Source organism: Halichoerus grypus, chromosome 2 (genome assembly GCF_964656455.1).
Source record: "Halichoerus grypus chromosome 2, mHalGry1.hap1.1, whole genome shotgun sequence".
Taxonomy (NCBI): domain Eukaryota; kingdom Metazoa; phylum Chordata; class Mammalia; order Carnivora; family Phocidae; genus Halichoerus; species Halichoerus grypus.
Genome location: NC_135713.1, coordinates 124,081,881 through 124,095,841, shown reverse-complemented (window position 1 = coordinate 124,095,841; position 13,961 = coordinate 124,081,881). Strand labels below are relative to the sequence as shown.

Below are 13,961 nucleotides of genomic sequence, written 5' to 3'. Positions count from 1 at the left end.
CCTCCAAAGAGGCTTTTTTTTTTTTTTTTAAAGTACGCTGCAGGCCCAGTGCCAGCCCAACCCCGAATTTGAACTCAGGACCCTGAGATCAAGACCTGAGCTGAGATCAAGGGTCAGTGGCTTAACTGAGCCACCCAGGTGCCCCCATAATGGCATTCTTAAATTATATTTTATGACTGTTGGTATAAGGATAACTATAATCCACGCTGGATTCATTATTATGTTAATTATTATCATTACACGTTTCCTCTGACTTTAAAAGAAATTAAAATTAGACATTTCCTCGGGTCCCTAATACTATCATGGCTCTCAACACCGCCTTTTAAGTCAGTCCTGCTGAGTGCTCACGCTGTTCCAGGAGTTGCAGTTGCGAACAAAACACTCTTCCTGGAGCCTACAGTGTAGCTAGGGAGAAACAGACAATAAAATAAGTACATTTAGCTTGCGAGTCGGTTAAGAAATATAAGGCAGATAAGGAGAATACGGAGTCTTGAGAAGAGTGGCGATTTAGGTAGAATGGACAGGGAAATCTTCACTGGGAAAGTCGTGAACAAAGCCATGAAGAAGGCCTGGAACATGCCAGATGTGTATTTGGGAGAAAAGCGACTGAGGAGAACGAAGAAATCAGCGTAAAGAACAAATCCTAAACGCAACTCTCCCTAAAGCGTCGCTCCCGAGTTACGTATATCCGGAGTTTACAAGCGAGGTCGCAGAAGGTCACTAGAAACAAGTGCCCGCCGCAGCAACCTCCATTTTGCTTTTGGGCACCTACCCAGGTGGGTTTACGCCTGGCCCACATTCTTTTCCCTCTCGTCAGCATGGAGTCCGGTTTTCTTCCCCTCCGAATGAACATCAGAAAAGCCCGGAGGCAGGGGTAGAGGAGCAGCGAGGGCCAGCCCAGGCAGAAGGAACTGGGGTTGTCCAGTCTGCCCTCATCCAAGATGGCGGCGCAAACCTCGCGCTTTGTCCGGTCGGCGGCGCACGTGCTTAGCCAGCCTCTCGGGCTTGGCGCTCGGGGGCGTGTCTACGGCGGGGAGGGCGGGTGGGCTTGCGCCCTGCGGCCTGGCCTTAAGTCATCTGCGCCGCGGTTGCCACCTCTAGCGCCACTTTTAGCATTCCTTGGTTTGGGAGGGGAAGATGGAGCCGGTGACCGTCGCGCCTGACAGCGGCGACAGGCCGGGGGCTCCGGCGACCTCAGGCCTGTCGGCTTCCCAGCGTCGGGCCGAGCTGCGGCGGAGGAAGCTGCTTATGAACTCGGAACAGCGCATCAACCGGATCATGGGCTTTCACAGGCCCGGGAGTGGCGCGGGTGAGAGCCTCCCGTCTCCCCTCACTCTCCGGCCCACCGCTTTGAGTCTTCAGGATTATTCTTGCTTTCCCTCTAACGCCCCGCTGGCCTTTTGACAAAGCCCTGCTCTGTGACCTACCCTCTTGTCTCCGCTTCTTAGGTGATGTCACAAGTTCTCACTTATTAACCCCCGGACGTTTCTGGTCCCTCTCCTCAGTTTTCCGTGGGCTTCGCTCCGAGATTGTCCCCATCTCTGCCCCAGGCTGCGAAGCCTTGGCTCTTGAGTCCCCACCTATGCCGTGGTGCTCTCCGCCCGGTTATGCTAGAGAGCCCCTTTTTCGTTCCCCACGCCCTCCCTTCTTGAAGGGCGCACCTTTTATCCCCTGTCAGATTGCTCTATTGTACCCCTCAGGAAAATGGCTTTCCTTTATTTCTCTTCCAAATGCTTTCCCTTCCAGTGCCTTTCCTAGCGTCTCTCTTCCTTTTGCCTTTCGCTGTTACTCTGTCGGCCCTCCGGAGCTTGTGTTCACTGAACTGCTCCCTAGTCCTTCCTACGTGGAAATGGGACTCTTACGGTCCTATCCTGGTCTGTGTCAGTGCCCTCAACACTGTCATCTGCAGGCTTTCTACGACAGGAGAATAACACTGGGTGACCATTATTTGTACCCCCAACAAGTGGGACGTGCCCACCTAAGGTCTTCTCTCCTAGTGTGCTGAGATTGATGTGATTGATGTCAGGAACCGCATTTCATTTTATTTAATTAATTTTTTTTTTTTTAAGATTTTATTTATTTGACAGAGAGACACAGCGAGAGAGGGAACACAAGCAGGGGGAGTGAGAGAGGGAGAAGCAGGCTTCCTGCTGAGCCAGAAGCCCGATATGGGGCTCTATTCCAGGACCCTGGGATCATGACCTGAGCTGAAGGCAGATGCTTAAGGACTGAGCCACCCAGGCGCCCCCAAGGAACCGCATTTTAACCCTAAAGAGAGTTCCTCATTTCTCGCCCAGTGCGTGTACAATTCAATGAATATTCGTGTGAATATTTATTGAGCACTTAGTAGGTCCTAGTGTTCCCTAAGTTTCCATTGATTGCCTTTAGTAATTGACCTTTATTGAGTGTTTGCAAGCTACTTAAAGCTTTGTGATTTCTGTGGGCTTTAGGTAGACAGCCCTGAACTTTTCAGATAGTGTACAAGTTACCAGGAAAGGTAAGAAGCACTATTTGAAATTCTTCTAAACAATAGTTAGAAGACACATTTCTCCCTTTAATGATTAACAGCAGGATATTTCTTCCAAAGGCATTTATTGTCCTTCTCAAGCTGTATTCTGTATTGTGTTCTTTTGCTTTGAAAATTCTGTCACTAAAGGTTTTGTTTTGCTTTTAAAGCAGAACAGCATCCTCAAACTGCTTAATTATCTTACTAATGGCTCCCTCACTACGATAGGGAACAGTAGCTCTTTTGTAGGATATGCCACACCCTATGCTGACAGGACTCTGGATTCAGAAATGTAATATTAAAATACAGATTTTGAAAAGCTTTAATGATTTTATATTTTTAATCAAATAAGCTAGAGCAGGCAATCTAGTCATTCTTCTGGGATATATTATCCATGAAAACCTGGTCTTTATAGCTTGCTCCCTCCATGACCATCTTTCCCAATTTTTCTGCTAGTCTTATCTTCCTGCTCCCACAGTTTGGGTTGTATCCTCTGCAAGAATACCCTTTTGGGGTGATACATATTCTGAGGGTGTAGAGGAAGAAACCAGTTTATGTTTTATACAGAATCAGTTTTTAGATTCAGAGACTGCAGAGTTCTAGCAGTAGCGGCATATTTTTTAATATTAATATGAAAGGTGTTTGCCAGTATGTGCTACATAAGGCTTCTAAATTTCTTTTCTCAGAAGAAGAAGGTCAAACAAAATCAAAGCAGCAGGACAGTGACAAACTGAACTCCCTCACCATTCCTTCAGTTTCAAAGCGAGTAGTGCTAGGGGATTCGGTCAGTACAGGAACAACTGACCAGCAAAGTGGTGTGGCCGAGGTAAAGGGGACTCAGCTGGGAGACAAACTGGACTCTTTCATTAAATCACCGGAGTGCAATAATGATGTAAACCTTGAGCTCCGGCAGCGGAATAGAGGGGACCTGACAGCAGACACTGTCCAGAGGGGTTCTCGCCATGGCCTTGAACAGTACCTCTCCAGATTTGAAGAAGCAATGAAGCTACGGAAACAGCTGATTAGTGAAAAACCCAATCAAGAAGATGGAAATACAACAGAAGAATTTGACTCTTTTCGAATATTTAGATTGGTGGGATGTGCTCTTCTTGCCTTTGGAGTCAGAGCTTTTGTTTGCAAATACTTGGTAAGAAACATAATGGAAATTGCAAATTGGCTATAGAATGAGTGCTTTAAATCCATGGAATTGATTGCCAGTATTAATATTTACCAGATTCATGTGGCTGCTTGGAGATATAAACTGCTGTTCACCTTAGATATAGATGAAATGTTCTGGTTAAATACAGAGCCCAATAATAATTGCTTAACTCTTTCTGTATTCTAGGTAGCATTCTGATGCTTTACGTGTATTAATTTATTGAACCTCATCCTTCTGACTTTGTGTTTTATAGATGAGGGAATGTAGACCCAGAGGTTAAATCATTTGCCCAAGGTCACATAGTTACTAAGTGACAGCTGGGCTTTAACACAGTTAATTTCTTTCCAAAACCAAAGGGTAAAGTATCTACATGTACTATATATTAATTACCACTTTTTAAAAAGATTTATTTATTTACTTGACAGAGACAGCGAGAGAGGGAACACAAGCGGGGGGAGTGGGAGAGGGAGAGGGAGAAGCAGGCTCCCCACTGAGCAGGGGCCCAACACAGGGCTCAATCCCAGGACCCTGGGACCATGACCTGAGCCGAAGGCATACGCTTAAGGACTGAGCCACCCCAGGCGCCCCAATTACCACTGTTCAAGTAATTTGAAACCTTAAAATGCAGTTCCTGTGGTCCTGAACATGATGTAATTTTTTTTGTGATTCAGCAAGCACTTCAGCATTTTATAATGTAGTATCATCATAATGGCAGTCCGTCTTCTTTGTGCCTTCACGTGCCTTCATGTGCCTTCATTTCTCCTGAGAAATGAAGAAAAGCATAACTCATAGTTCAGTGTCTTGCTCTTAGAAGTATTTCCATTCACTAGACATTTTAAGAATACCTACCAAGTACCGGGCATATAGCAAATTTTTCAGATAATTAAAGTTTATATTATTCAGCAGGAAAGTTTTTTTAAATCTATTTTATGCACATTTTTTTTTTAAAGAGAATCTGTTGTACAGATCTGACATTAAATTGTCATAGCTTTCAGCATTTAATGAGATGTGTAGCTGCTTTTTTTTTTTTTAAGGGTTCTGTGCTTTTAGGATTTTAAAGTTATGTCCCATTTATGTGTGAGGTTTTTTGTTTTTTTAGTTTTTTTGCTATCAGATTTTCAGATGTTATTTCTCACTGCTTTCACTATATGTCCATCTGGTAATGTTTGCTCTTTCACTCCCTTCATAATATTTTTAATTTTAGGAATAAATCTAAATCAATTATTTTATTTATTTATTTATTTAAAATTTTATTTATTTATTTGACAGAGTGAGACACAGCGAGAGAGGGAACACAAGCAGGGGGAGTGGGAGAGGGAGAAGCAGGCCTCCCGCAGAGCAGGGAGCCCGATGCGGGGCTCGATCCCAGGACCCTGGGATCACGACCCGAGCCAAAGGCAGACGCTCAACGACTGAGCCACCCAGCCGCCCCCTAAATCAATTATTGTTTGGGTCTTTTCGATTTTCTTGTGCAAGAAGCAAGACAACCACACCATTTTATCTATAGTAAGAATAGCTTGCCCTTTGGATGCCAGCAGTATAGCTAATGAGATAATTTCTTGTCCCAGTGTCTGGGAATGTATGGCATCCAGTAAGTACTGGGCCTTTTCTGTGTGCTTGGAAATTGTTGGTTGATTACGTCTAGATGAGAGAGATGTTACTGCATGATGTATTATACATCTATCGCCACTGAATACTCTAAATCATTTAAAGAATAAGTTTTTGTGAGAGTAGACACTTTGGGGAACATCGAAAGAATGTGACTTGACTTGAGAAACATGTTTTATGATAAGGAGATTCAGTCCCTTTATTTTTTTCACCCTTGTGCAGAAACAAGACTGCTTTCAGCCACTAAAATTAAATATATGTGTATTTTTTTACAGTTTTTTTGCTTGGAATTTTATAGCTGCTGTTAGTTTGATTTGTTGTGATTTGAATGATGATGTTGGAAATACATAATTTTATCTTCTATCTTCACAGTCCATATTTGCTCCGTTTCTTACTTTACAACTTGCATACATGGGACTATACAAATATTTTCCCAAGGTAAATTAAAACTTTTTCTAAATTATTGATGATGTATTTAGACTGATTGATGACTAGATAATTTTAAGAACTTAAAAAAAATTAGTCATACTCATGTTCTGAATCAGTGCTACTAGAAGTGTCATTGGCCCACCATTGCTGATCTTAAAAACTATTTATTTCTGTTTGTAACAAGTTAACGTGAGTGATTAGAAAATTTTTGGCAATTTGACATTGCCATAACATTTTTTTCATATTTTACAAAAATGTTGGTCCATCATGGACTGGGGGGAAAACTTAACCACAGAGTTTGAATAATACTTTTCTGAGAAAATGTTCAGTTTAATTACTTAGTGAATTTATTAATACATTTTATCTGTAATAAAGGAAATTAATTTTAAAATGCATTCATTTATCTTACTATGCTCCTTACTGGATGCCTAATAACAATGCACTGTATCTTTAATGTCCAAGGGCCTGGTATTTCCAAGAATTATTTGGCCCAAGTTGCAGAACAGAATCATGGAAAGTGTCAGTGTTTACCTAGTCTGCTTAACTACAAATGTATACACAGTTTTATGGGACTTGGCTGGCATAAAAAGTAACCTCACTGATATAATTGAGTTTTGTGTGAGGGTTTTTTTATTTTTTTAAGATTTTACTTAAGTTATTTGAAATAGAGGGAGAGCGAGAGAGCATGATTGGGGGGAGGGGCAGAGAGAGGAGGAGAAGCAGGGTCTCCACTGAGCAGGGACCCCAATGCGGGGCACAATCCCAGGAACCTGGGATCATGACCTGAGCTGAAGGCAGACGCTTAACTGAGCCACCCAGGCACCCCTTGTGAGTTTTTTACTGAAAAACAGCTACTTGGTCATTTGCTTAGTCGTTTATAATGCACTGATAGACCTCATGTGTGTTTTCAATGGGTTTGAAACATATTTATGAAGAGTCAAATAGGTTATATATACAAAGTAAAAGAATATAAAAAGAAATGTAATTTTCTTTTATTTGTAAATTTAATTGAATTTTTTTGGATGATACAGATGTATATTTATTGAAAGATTGATAGTTTTGCAATAGCAAAGTTTTTTGTTTTGTTTTTGTTTTTTTAAAGATTTTATTTATTTATTCGACAGAGAGGGAGACATCGAGAGAGGGAACACAAGCAGGGGGAGTGGGGGAGAGGTAGAAGCAGGCTTCCCGCTGAGCAGGGAGCCCAGTGTGGGCCTTGATCCCAGGACCCTGGGATCATGACCTGAGCCGAAGGCAGACGCTTAACCGACTGAGCCACCCAGGCGCCCCGCAATAGCAAAGTTCAGAAACAGCAAAGATGTCTACTAATAAATGACTCATTAAATTATGGCATATCCATTCAGAATGATGAAGCTCTGATATATGGATAATGGTAAGCTTGCCAAGAAATACTAAGAGAAGAAAACAAAATGCAGAGTAGGAGCTATAGTATGCTACTTTTTTCATAAAAAGGAGGAAAATAGGGGTGCCTGGGTGGCACAGTTAAGCATCTGACTCTTGGTTTCAGCTCAGGTCATGACCTCAGGGTCCTAGGATCGAGCCCTGTGTCAGGCTGTACACTCAGCATGGAGTCGGCTTAAGATTCTCTCCCTTTCCCCCTCCTGCTCGTGCTGTCTCTCTCTCTCTCTCTTAAATAAATGGATAAAATCTTTAAAAAAAAAAAAAGGAAAATAATACATATTTGATTTTCTTGTATATGTATGAAGAAACTTTGGAAGATTTTTTTTTTTTTTAAGATTTTTTTTTTATTTATTTGAGAGAGAGAGAGCACATGTGGAAGTTGGGGGTGGGAGAGAGGGAGAAGCGGACTCCCTGCTGAGCAGGGAGTCTGATACACGTCTCACTCCCAGTATCCTGAGATCTTACCCTGAGCCAAAGGCAGCTGCTTAACCAACTGAGCCACCCAGGCGCCCCTCAGCTCAGGTCTTGATCTCATGGTTGTGAGTTTGAGCCCCATGTTGGGCTCCACACTGGGCATGTAGCCCACTTTAAAAAGAAAGAAAGAAAGAAAGAAAAGAAAAAAAAAAATCTTTACAACCCTGAGATCAAGAGTCGCACACTCCATTGACTGAGCCAGCCAGATGCCCCATATACTCTGGAAGAATATTACATGAAATTATTAACAATGGTTATTTGTGCTAGGAATGTGTATGTGTTACTAGGTAAATGGGGGAGAGAAAAGGAAGGGAGACTACTGTATACTTTTAACAAAACATTTTGTTGTAACTTTTTTTTTAAGATTTGCTTAAACTTTATTTATTTTAAAGATTTTATTTATTTATTTGACAGAGAGAGAGAGCACAAGTAGGCAAAGCGGCAGGCAGAGGGAGAGGGAGAAGCAGGATATCCGCTGAGCAGAGAGCCCAATGTGAGGCTCGATCCCAGGACTCCGGGATCCTGATCTGAGCCAAAGGCAGACGCTTAACTGACTGAGCCACCCAGGCACCCCTTATTTTTTATTTTTTAAGATTTATTTTATTTATATCAGAGAGAGCAAGAGTGCGTGTAGGGGGTGGGGAGGGAAGCGTAGAGGGAGAGAGAATCCCAGGCCAACTTTCCACTGAGCACAGAGCCCATCGTGGGGCTCGATCCCAGGACCATGAGATCACAACCTGAGCTGAAATCAAAAGTCAGGTGCTCAACTGACTGAGCCACTCAGGCGCCCCAGGATTTTTTTCTTTTTTTAAGTTATCTCCACATTCAACATGGGGCTCAAACTCAGAACCCTGAGATCAGGGGCGCCTGGGTGGCTCAGTCATTGAGCGTCTGCCTTTGGCTCAGGTCATGGTCCCAGGGTCCTGGGATCGAGCCCCGCATCGGGCTCCCTGCTCTGCGGGAAGCCTGCTTCTCCCTCTCCCACTCCCCCTACTTGTGTTCCCTCTCTCGCTGTGTCTCTCTCTGTCAAATAAATAAATAAAATCTTTAAAAAAAACCCTGAGATCAAGAGTTGCATGTTCCACCAATGGAGCCAGCCAGGTGCCCCTTATGACAGTTTTTAAACTCACAGAAATGTTTAAAGAATTGTGCAGTGAACTCCCGTTTATACTTATTACCTAAATCTATAATTAACATTTTGTTATATTATCATGCATCTATCCAATTTATCCATTTTCAATCCATCTTTTTTTTTTTTTTGATGTATTTCAAAATATGTTGTAGATGTAGACGTCAGTATATTTTACCCCTACACATTTTGGCCTACATATCATTAACTACAATTTAATAGTGATCTGTGGTTCTTTTTCCTTTTTTTAAGGTAAAATTCTCATACAGTGAAATGCTCAAGCTGTTAGTGTACCATTTAATGAGTTTTGACAACCTGTGAAACCCAGATCCTTTCAAGGTTTAGAACGTGACTGTCAGGACATTCCACCATGCCCCTTTCAGTCAGCTTCAGCCCCTACAACCTGAGGATCTGGTTTCCTTCTTCTTTTTTTTTAAAGATTTTATTTATTCATTTGAGACACAGAGATACAGAGAGAGCACACGTAGGGGGAGAGGCAGAGGGAGAGGGAGAAGCAGGCTTCCTGCAGAGCAGGGAGCCCGATGCGCGGCTCGATCCCAGGACACTGGGATCATGACCTGAGCTGAAGGCAGACGCTTAAGCATCTGAGCCACCCAGGTGCCCCAGATCTGGTTTCCTTTTTCCCACTGTAGATTAGTTATTGCCTCTTTTAGTACTTCACTTTTTTTTTGAGATTTTAAGTAATCTCTATACCCAACGTGGGGCTTGAACTCACAACCCTGAGATCAAGAGTTGCTCCACTGACTAAAGCAGGTGCCCCCGTTTTAGTACTTCATATATATGGGATCATTCCTATACATACTTTTTTGTACAAGGATTCTTTTATTCTGCATAATTTTGAGATTCATCCATGTTGTTGAGTGTATTGGGCCATCCCCCCCTTTGTTTTTTCTGAGTAATATTCCATTGTATGAATGTATCCATTTGTTTATCTGATCTCCTGTCCAGAGACATTTTGGTTGTTTCCAGTTTTTAGTTATGTCTAAAGCAGCTGAGAATTTGTATGAATCTTTTTCTGTATATAAGTTTTGATTTCTCTTGGGTAACAGTAGCTTTTTATATTTAAAAAGTTTCTTGGGTGCCAGAGTAGCTCAGTCGGTTAAGTGGCTGCCCTTGGCTTAGGTCATGACCCCAGGGTCCTGGGATTGAGCCCTGTGTTGTGCTCCCTGCTCAGTGGGTAGTCTGCTTCTCCCTCTCCCTCTGCCTCTCCTCCTTGCTCGTGCTCTCTCAAAAAATAAGTAAAATTTAAAAAAAATCTTTAAATAGGTTTTTTAATCATGTGACTGGATCTGGTGATACCAGATCAACTAAGTAAATGAAAATTCAGCCTTAAATGCCTTTAAAAATTAGACAAGGTGCCTGGGTGGCTCAGACGGTTAAGCGTCTGCCTTTGGCTCAGGTCATGATCCCGGGGTCCTGGGATCGAGTCCCATATCAGGGAGCCTGTTTCTCCCTCTCCCTCTGACTGCTGCTCCCCCCTGCTTGTACACTCTCTCTCTCTCTCTCTCTCTCTCTCTCTCTGTCAAAAATAAATAAAATCTTAAAAAATAAAAATAAATAAAAAATAAAAATTAGACAAGAAAATTTCATCAGGAAATAGATGTTCAGTGATACCCTACTGCATGTGTAACAAGTATGAATTCCTTTGCATGACCGCTAGAGCTCTACAGAATGTTCCTATGATTCTGTCACAAATAGCTCTGTATTTTAGTATGGCTATCACTCTTCTGACTTTTGTTGTCTAAGACTTACCTCCAATAAGATTTCTCCTCTCATTTTTGTCCATCTAAATCTTGCTCATTTTTTTTTTTTAAGATTTTATTTATTTATTTCACAGAGAGAGACACACAGAGAGAGGGAACACAAGCAGGGGGAGTGGGAGAGGGAGAAGCAGGCTTCCCGCCGAGCAGGGAGCCCGATGTGGGGCTCGATCCCAGGACCCTGGGTTCATGACTTGAGCCGAAGGCAGACGCTTAAGGACTGAGCCACCCAGGCGCCCCTAATTTCTACCTTCTTTGAGCCACTGTGCCATATATTATTCATGTCCTTCATTTAGCAGTTATGTCCTCTGTAGTAATGTTTTTCCTGTTTTTGTCTTGTGCTGTTGTATATATCTTAAATAGTTATTTATGTTTTGCCTTTCAAGATAAGACTGTTTTTTTCACTTTTGATAACATGAATGGTGTCTTTCCCCTAATGCCTAGCAGTTTGCTGCTTTACATATTATATGCTTAGTAAATGTTTGTTGATATATTACTGATTGATGTTCTGAAACTTCATTAACGGCTTTGAATCAGGCAAAAATAGCAGCACTGATAATGTTTGTATAGAGCTTAAGTAGTCTTCTGAAAGCTGTAAGATTTATTGAAGTCTTTCTGTGTACAGGGTGAAAAGAAGATAAAGACAACCGTACTAACAGCTGCCCTTCTATTATCTGGAATTCCTGCTGAAGTGATAAATCGATCAATGGATACCTATAGCAAAATGGGCGAAGTTTTCACAGATCTCTGTGTCTACTTTTTCACATTTATCTTTTGTCATGAACTCCTTAATTACTGGGGCTCTGAAGTACCATGAAGCTTGCAGCACTCAGCAGGAGAAGCTTACCAAAAAGCACCTTCTCTTCTACAGTGCAGTGTCTCTAAAAGAGGCAAATGGGTTTACACCTTTATGTAATTCTTGTACTTGATAGGGGTTGTAAAATCATTTGATTAGGAATGGAATGGCAGGTTCCCTGATTTAAAAGCGTTGAGTTTGTATTAATACTGATGTGAAGAATAGACTTCCATTGTCATTAATTGACTTTTCTTTGTTTAATTAGAATCCCTAGTCTCCACGTTTCTCTAACTTCTAAGATTTGTAATTCCTCTTTTGGGAGCTGAGCTGCTGCTTTTGGAGAGCAGATGAACATGGTCTCAGCTAGCCCCAAGGGCTGCAACTTGTATTTGTGTTGTTCTGTCCTGAAAAATGGAGCCATCTTAAAAATAAAATGAAAGAAACTGAATAGTCTAATGTTAAGTCTGCACGTGTTAACTTATAAGGACTAAATAAGGTAGCCAATTTTATCTTTTCTTGTCGAGTATCTTAATTTTTACTCCAGTGCAAAAAAGGAGTAATGAAAGAAATTATTAACATTCATACATGTGAAATTAGAAAGCATTTATGAAGGTATTTATTTTAATTTTTATTTATGGAAAATTATTTTTAAATTTTTTAAAGATTTTATTTATTTGACAGAGAGAGAGCACAGGTAGGCAGAGAAGCCGCAGAGGGAGAGTGAGAAGCAGGCTCCCCGCTGAGCAGGGAGCCGGATGCGGGACTCATTCCCAGGACCCTTGCATCATGACCTGAGCTGAAGGCAGACGCTTAACTGAGCCACCCAGGTGCCCCTATAAAAATTATTTTATTATCAAGCTCATAATTGGAAATTTTCACTTTTGAGTGTTCAATTTCTAGAAGTAAGATTTTTAATTTATTTTTATTTACTTTTTTTTTTTTAAGATTTTATTTATTCGACAGAGAGAGACACAGCGAGAGAGGGAACACAAGCACGGGGAGTGGGAGAGGGAGAAGCAAGCTTCCTGCCTAGCAGGGAGCCCGATGCGGGGCTCGATCCCAGGACCCTGGGACCATGACCTGAGCCGAAGGCAGTCGCTTAACGACTGAGCCACCCAGGCGCCGCTATTATTTACTTTTTAAAGATTTTTTATTTTTAAGTAATCTCTATACCCACTGTGGGGCTCGAACTCATGACGCCAAGATCAAGAGTTGCATGCTCCTCCTACTGAGCCAGCCAGGTGCCCGTAGCAGTAGGTTTATTTGTTTGTTTGTTTGTTTGTTTTAAAGATTTTATTTATTTATTTGACAGAGAGAGACACAGCGAGAGAGGGAACACAAGCAGGGGGAGTGGGAGAGGGAGAAGCAGGCTTCCCGCAGAGCAGGGAGCCCGATGCGGGGCTCGATCCCAGGACCCTGGGACCATGACCTGAGCCTCAGGCAGACGCTTAACGACTGAGTCACCCAGGCGCCCCAGGAGTAAGGTTTTTAAGCAAACTAGAATAGTATGATTAGTATGTATAAAAATTGGATTTGAAAATTGACTGGGGTTTGCAACCCAGTATCATAAATACCCTTTTAAATAACTTGGTAACACTATCATATTTGGAAGGTTATAAAACATTAAGCATTATATTGCTTAATATTACATTTCCTTAAAATTTTTTTATGGCCTATTTGATTAATCCTTGTGAAATTATAAACATACTACCTTTTTCTTTATTATTCCCGAAGTCTTTATTTTTTTTAAAAGATTTTATTTATTTGACAGAACACAAGCAGGGGGAGCACCAGAGGGAGAGAGAGAAGCAGACTCCTTGCCAAGCAGGGACCCCGATGTGGGGCTCCATCCCAGGACCCTGGGATCATGACCTGAGTCGAAGGCAGATGCTTAACCCACTGAGCCACCCAGGTGCCCCCAAAGTCTTTATTTTTGTCATTTTACTTTATCCCAAAATAATAGAATATAACTATAATTAAGTGTATTCCTCTGACTTAGGATAAGATTACAAACACAGGTTCTTCCTGATTCCCTAATGAATCTAGTATCTAGAGGAGAATTAGAAAGCACCCTTGGATTTGTCATTTCCCCTCCCAGTCCCTGGGAAGACACTAGTGGTCTTCAATTGCACATATTTACTTTTGTTTCTTACTTTATTTTTTTTGTTCTTTTGTTTCTTAAAAAAAAAAAGGCCTCATTTAGCCAGTTGACACATGCGAAGCTTTAGTGCTTACAGATCATTATCGAATCTTTTCAGAGAGAAGAGCTAGCTATAATATATCTATGTCTGTTGGTGCCATTTTTCTTTATTCAGCCAGTTGGCATCTTCCTAATAATTTAAGGATGTTTAATAATACTGCATGGAAATGGCAGTTTCTTAGTGTTGGGAATAATTTTTTAGTTAAAAATTTCAAGGACTTGAAATGTATATGGGTTAAAACTAGATTGAAAAGTGACATCTTCGACCAGTAGCTTTCTAGTCTGATTTAGTTGTGTAAATGGATGTATGTGCATCACCATTGGTACTAAAAACAACAAGAGGGTTATGAGACAGAACTGGGTTAATTAAATCAAAATCTGCTTTGGAAGTCAGGGCATTTTGTTAAAAGTTATGTATTGGAGACATACTGGACTATAATTACTTCTTTTACCCACC

General features: G+C 41.5%; 1 protein-coding gene across 2 annotated transcripts; it reads left to right on the top strand.

Moving 5' to 3' along the window:
- Positions 1 to 1,022: 1,022 nt before the first annotated feature.
- On the top strand, positions 1,023 to 11,752 carry CAMLG (calcium modulating ligand). Of its 2 annotated transcripts, XM_036084304.2 has the most exons (4): positions 1,024 to 1,309; positions 3,193 to 3,653; positions 5,646 to 5,711; positions 11,134 to 11,752. In XM_036084304.2, exons 1-4 carry the CDS (start codon positions 1,138 to 1,140, stop codon positions 11,323 to 11,325), a joined length of 891 nt encoding a protein of 296 aa, XP_035940197.1. In that variant the 5' UTR covers positions 1,024 to 1,137; the 3' UTR covers positions 11,326 to 11,752. The 2 variants fall into 2 exon arrangements, with proteins under 2 accessions (XP_035940199.1, XP_035940197.1); XM_036084306.2 differs by lacking the exon at positions 5,646 to 5,711 and having other exon boundaries at positions 1,023 to 1,309.
- The last annotated feature ends 2,209 nt before the right edge of the window (positions 11,753 to 13,961 follow it).

Coding starts and splice junctions, on each gene's coding strand:
- CAMLG (XM_036084304.2), top strand. CDS start 1,138: ATGGAGCCGGTGACCGTCGCGCCTGACAGCGGCGACAGGCCGGGGGCT. Junction 1,310..3,192: donor CAGGCCCGGGAGTGGCGCGG/GTGAGAGCCTCC, acceptor TTCTTTTCTCAG/AAGAAGAAGGTCAAACAAAA. Junction 3,654..5,645: donor CTTTTGTTTGCAAATACTTG/GTAAGAAACATA, acceptor CTATCTTCACAG/TCCATATTTGCTCCGTTTCT.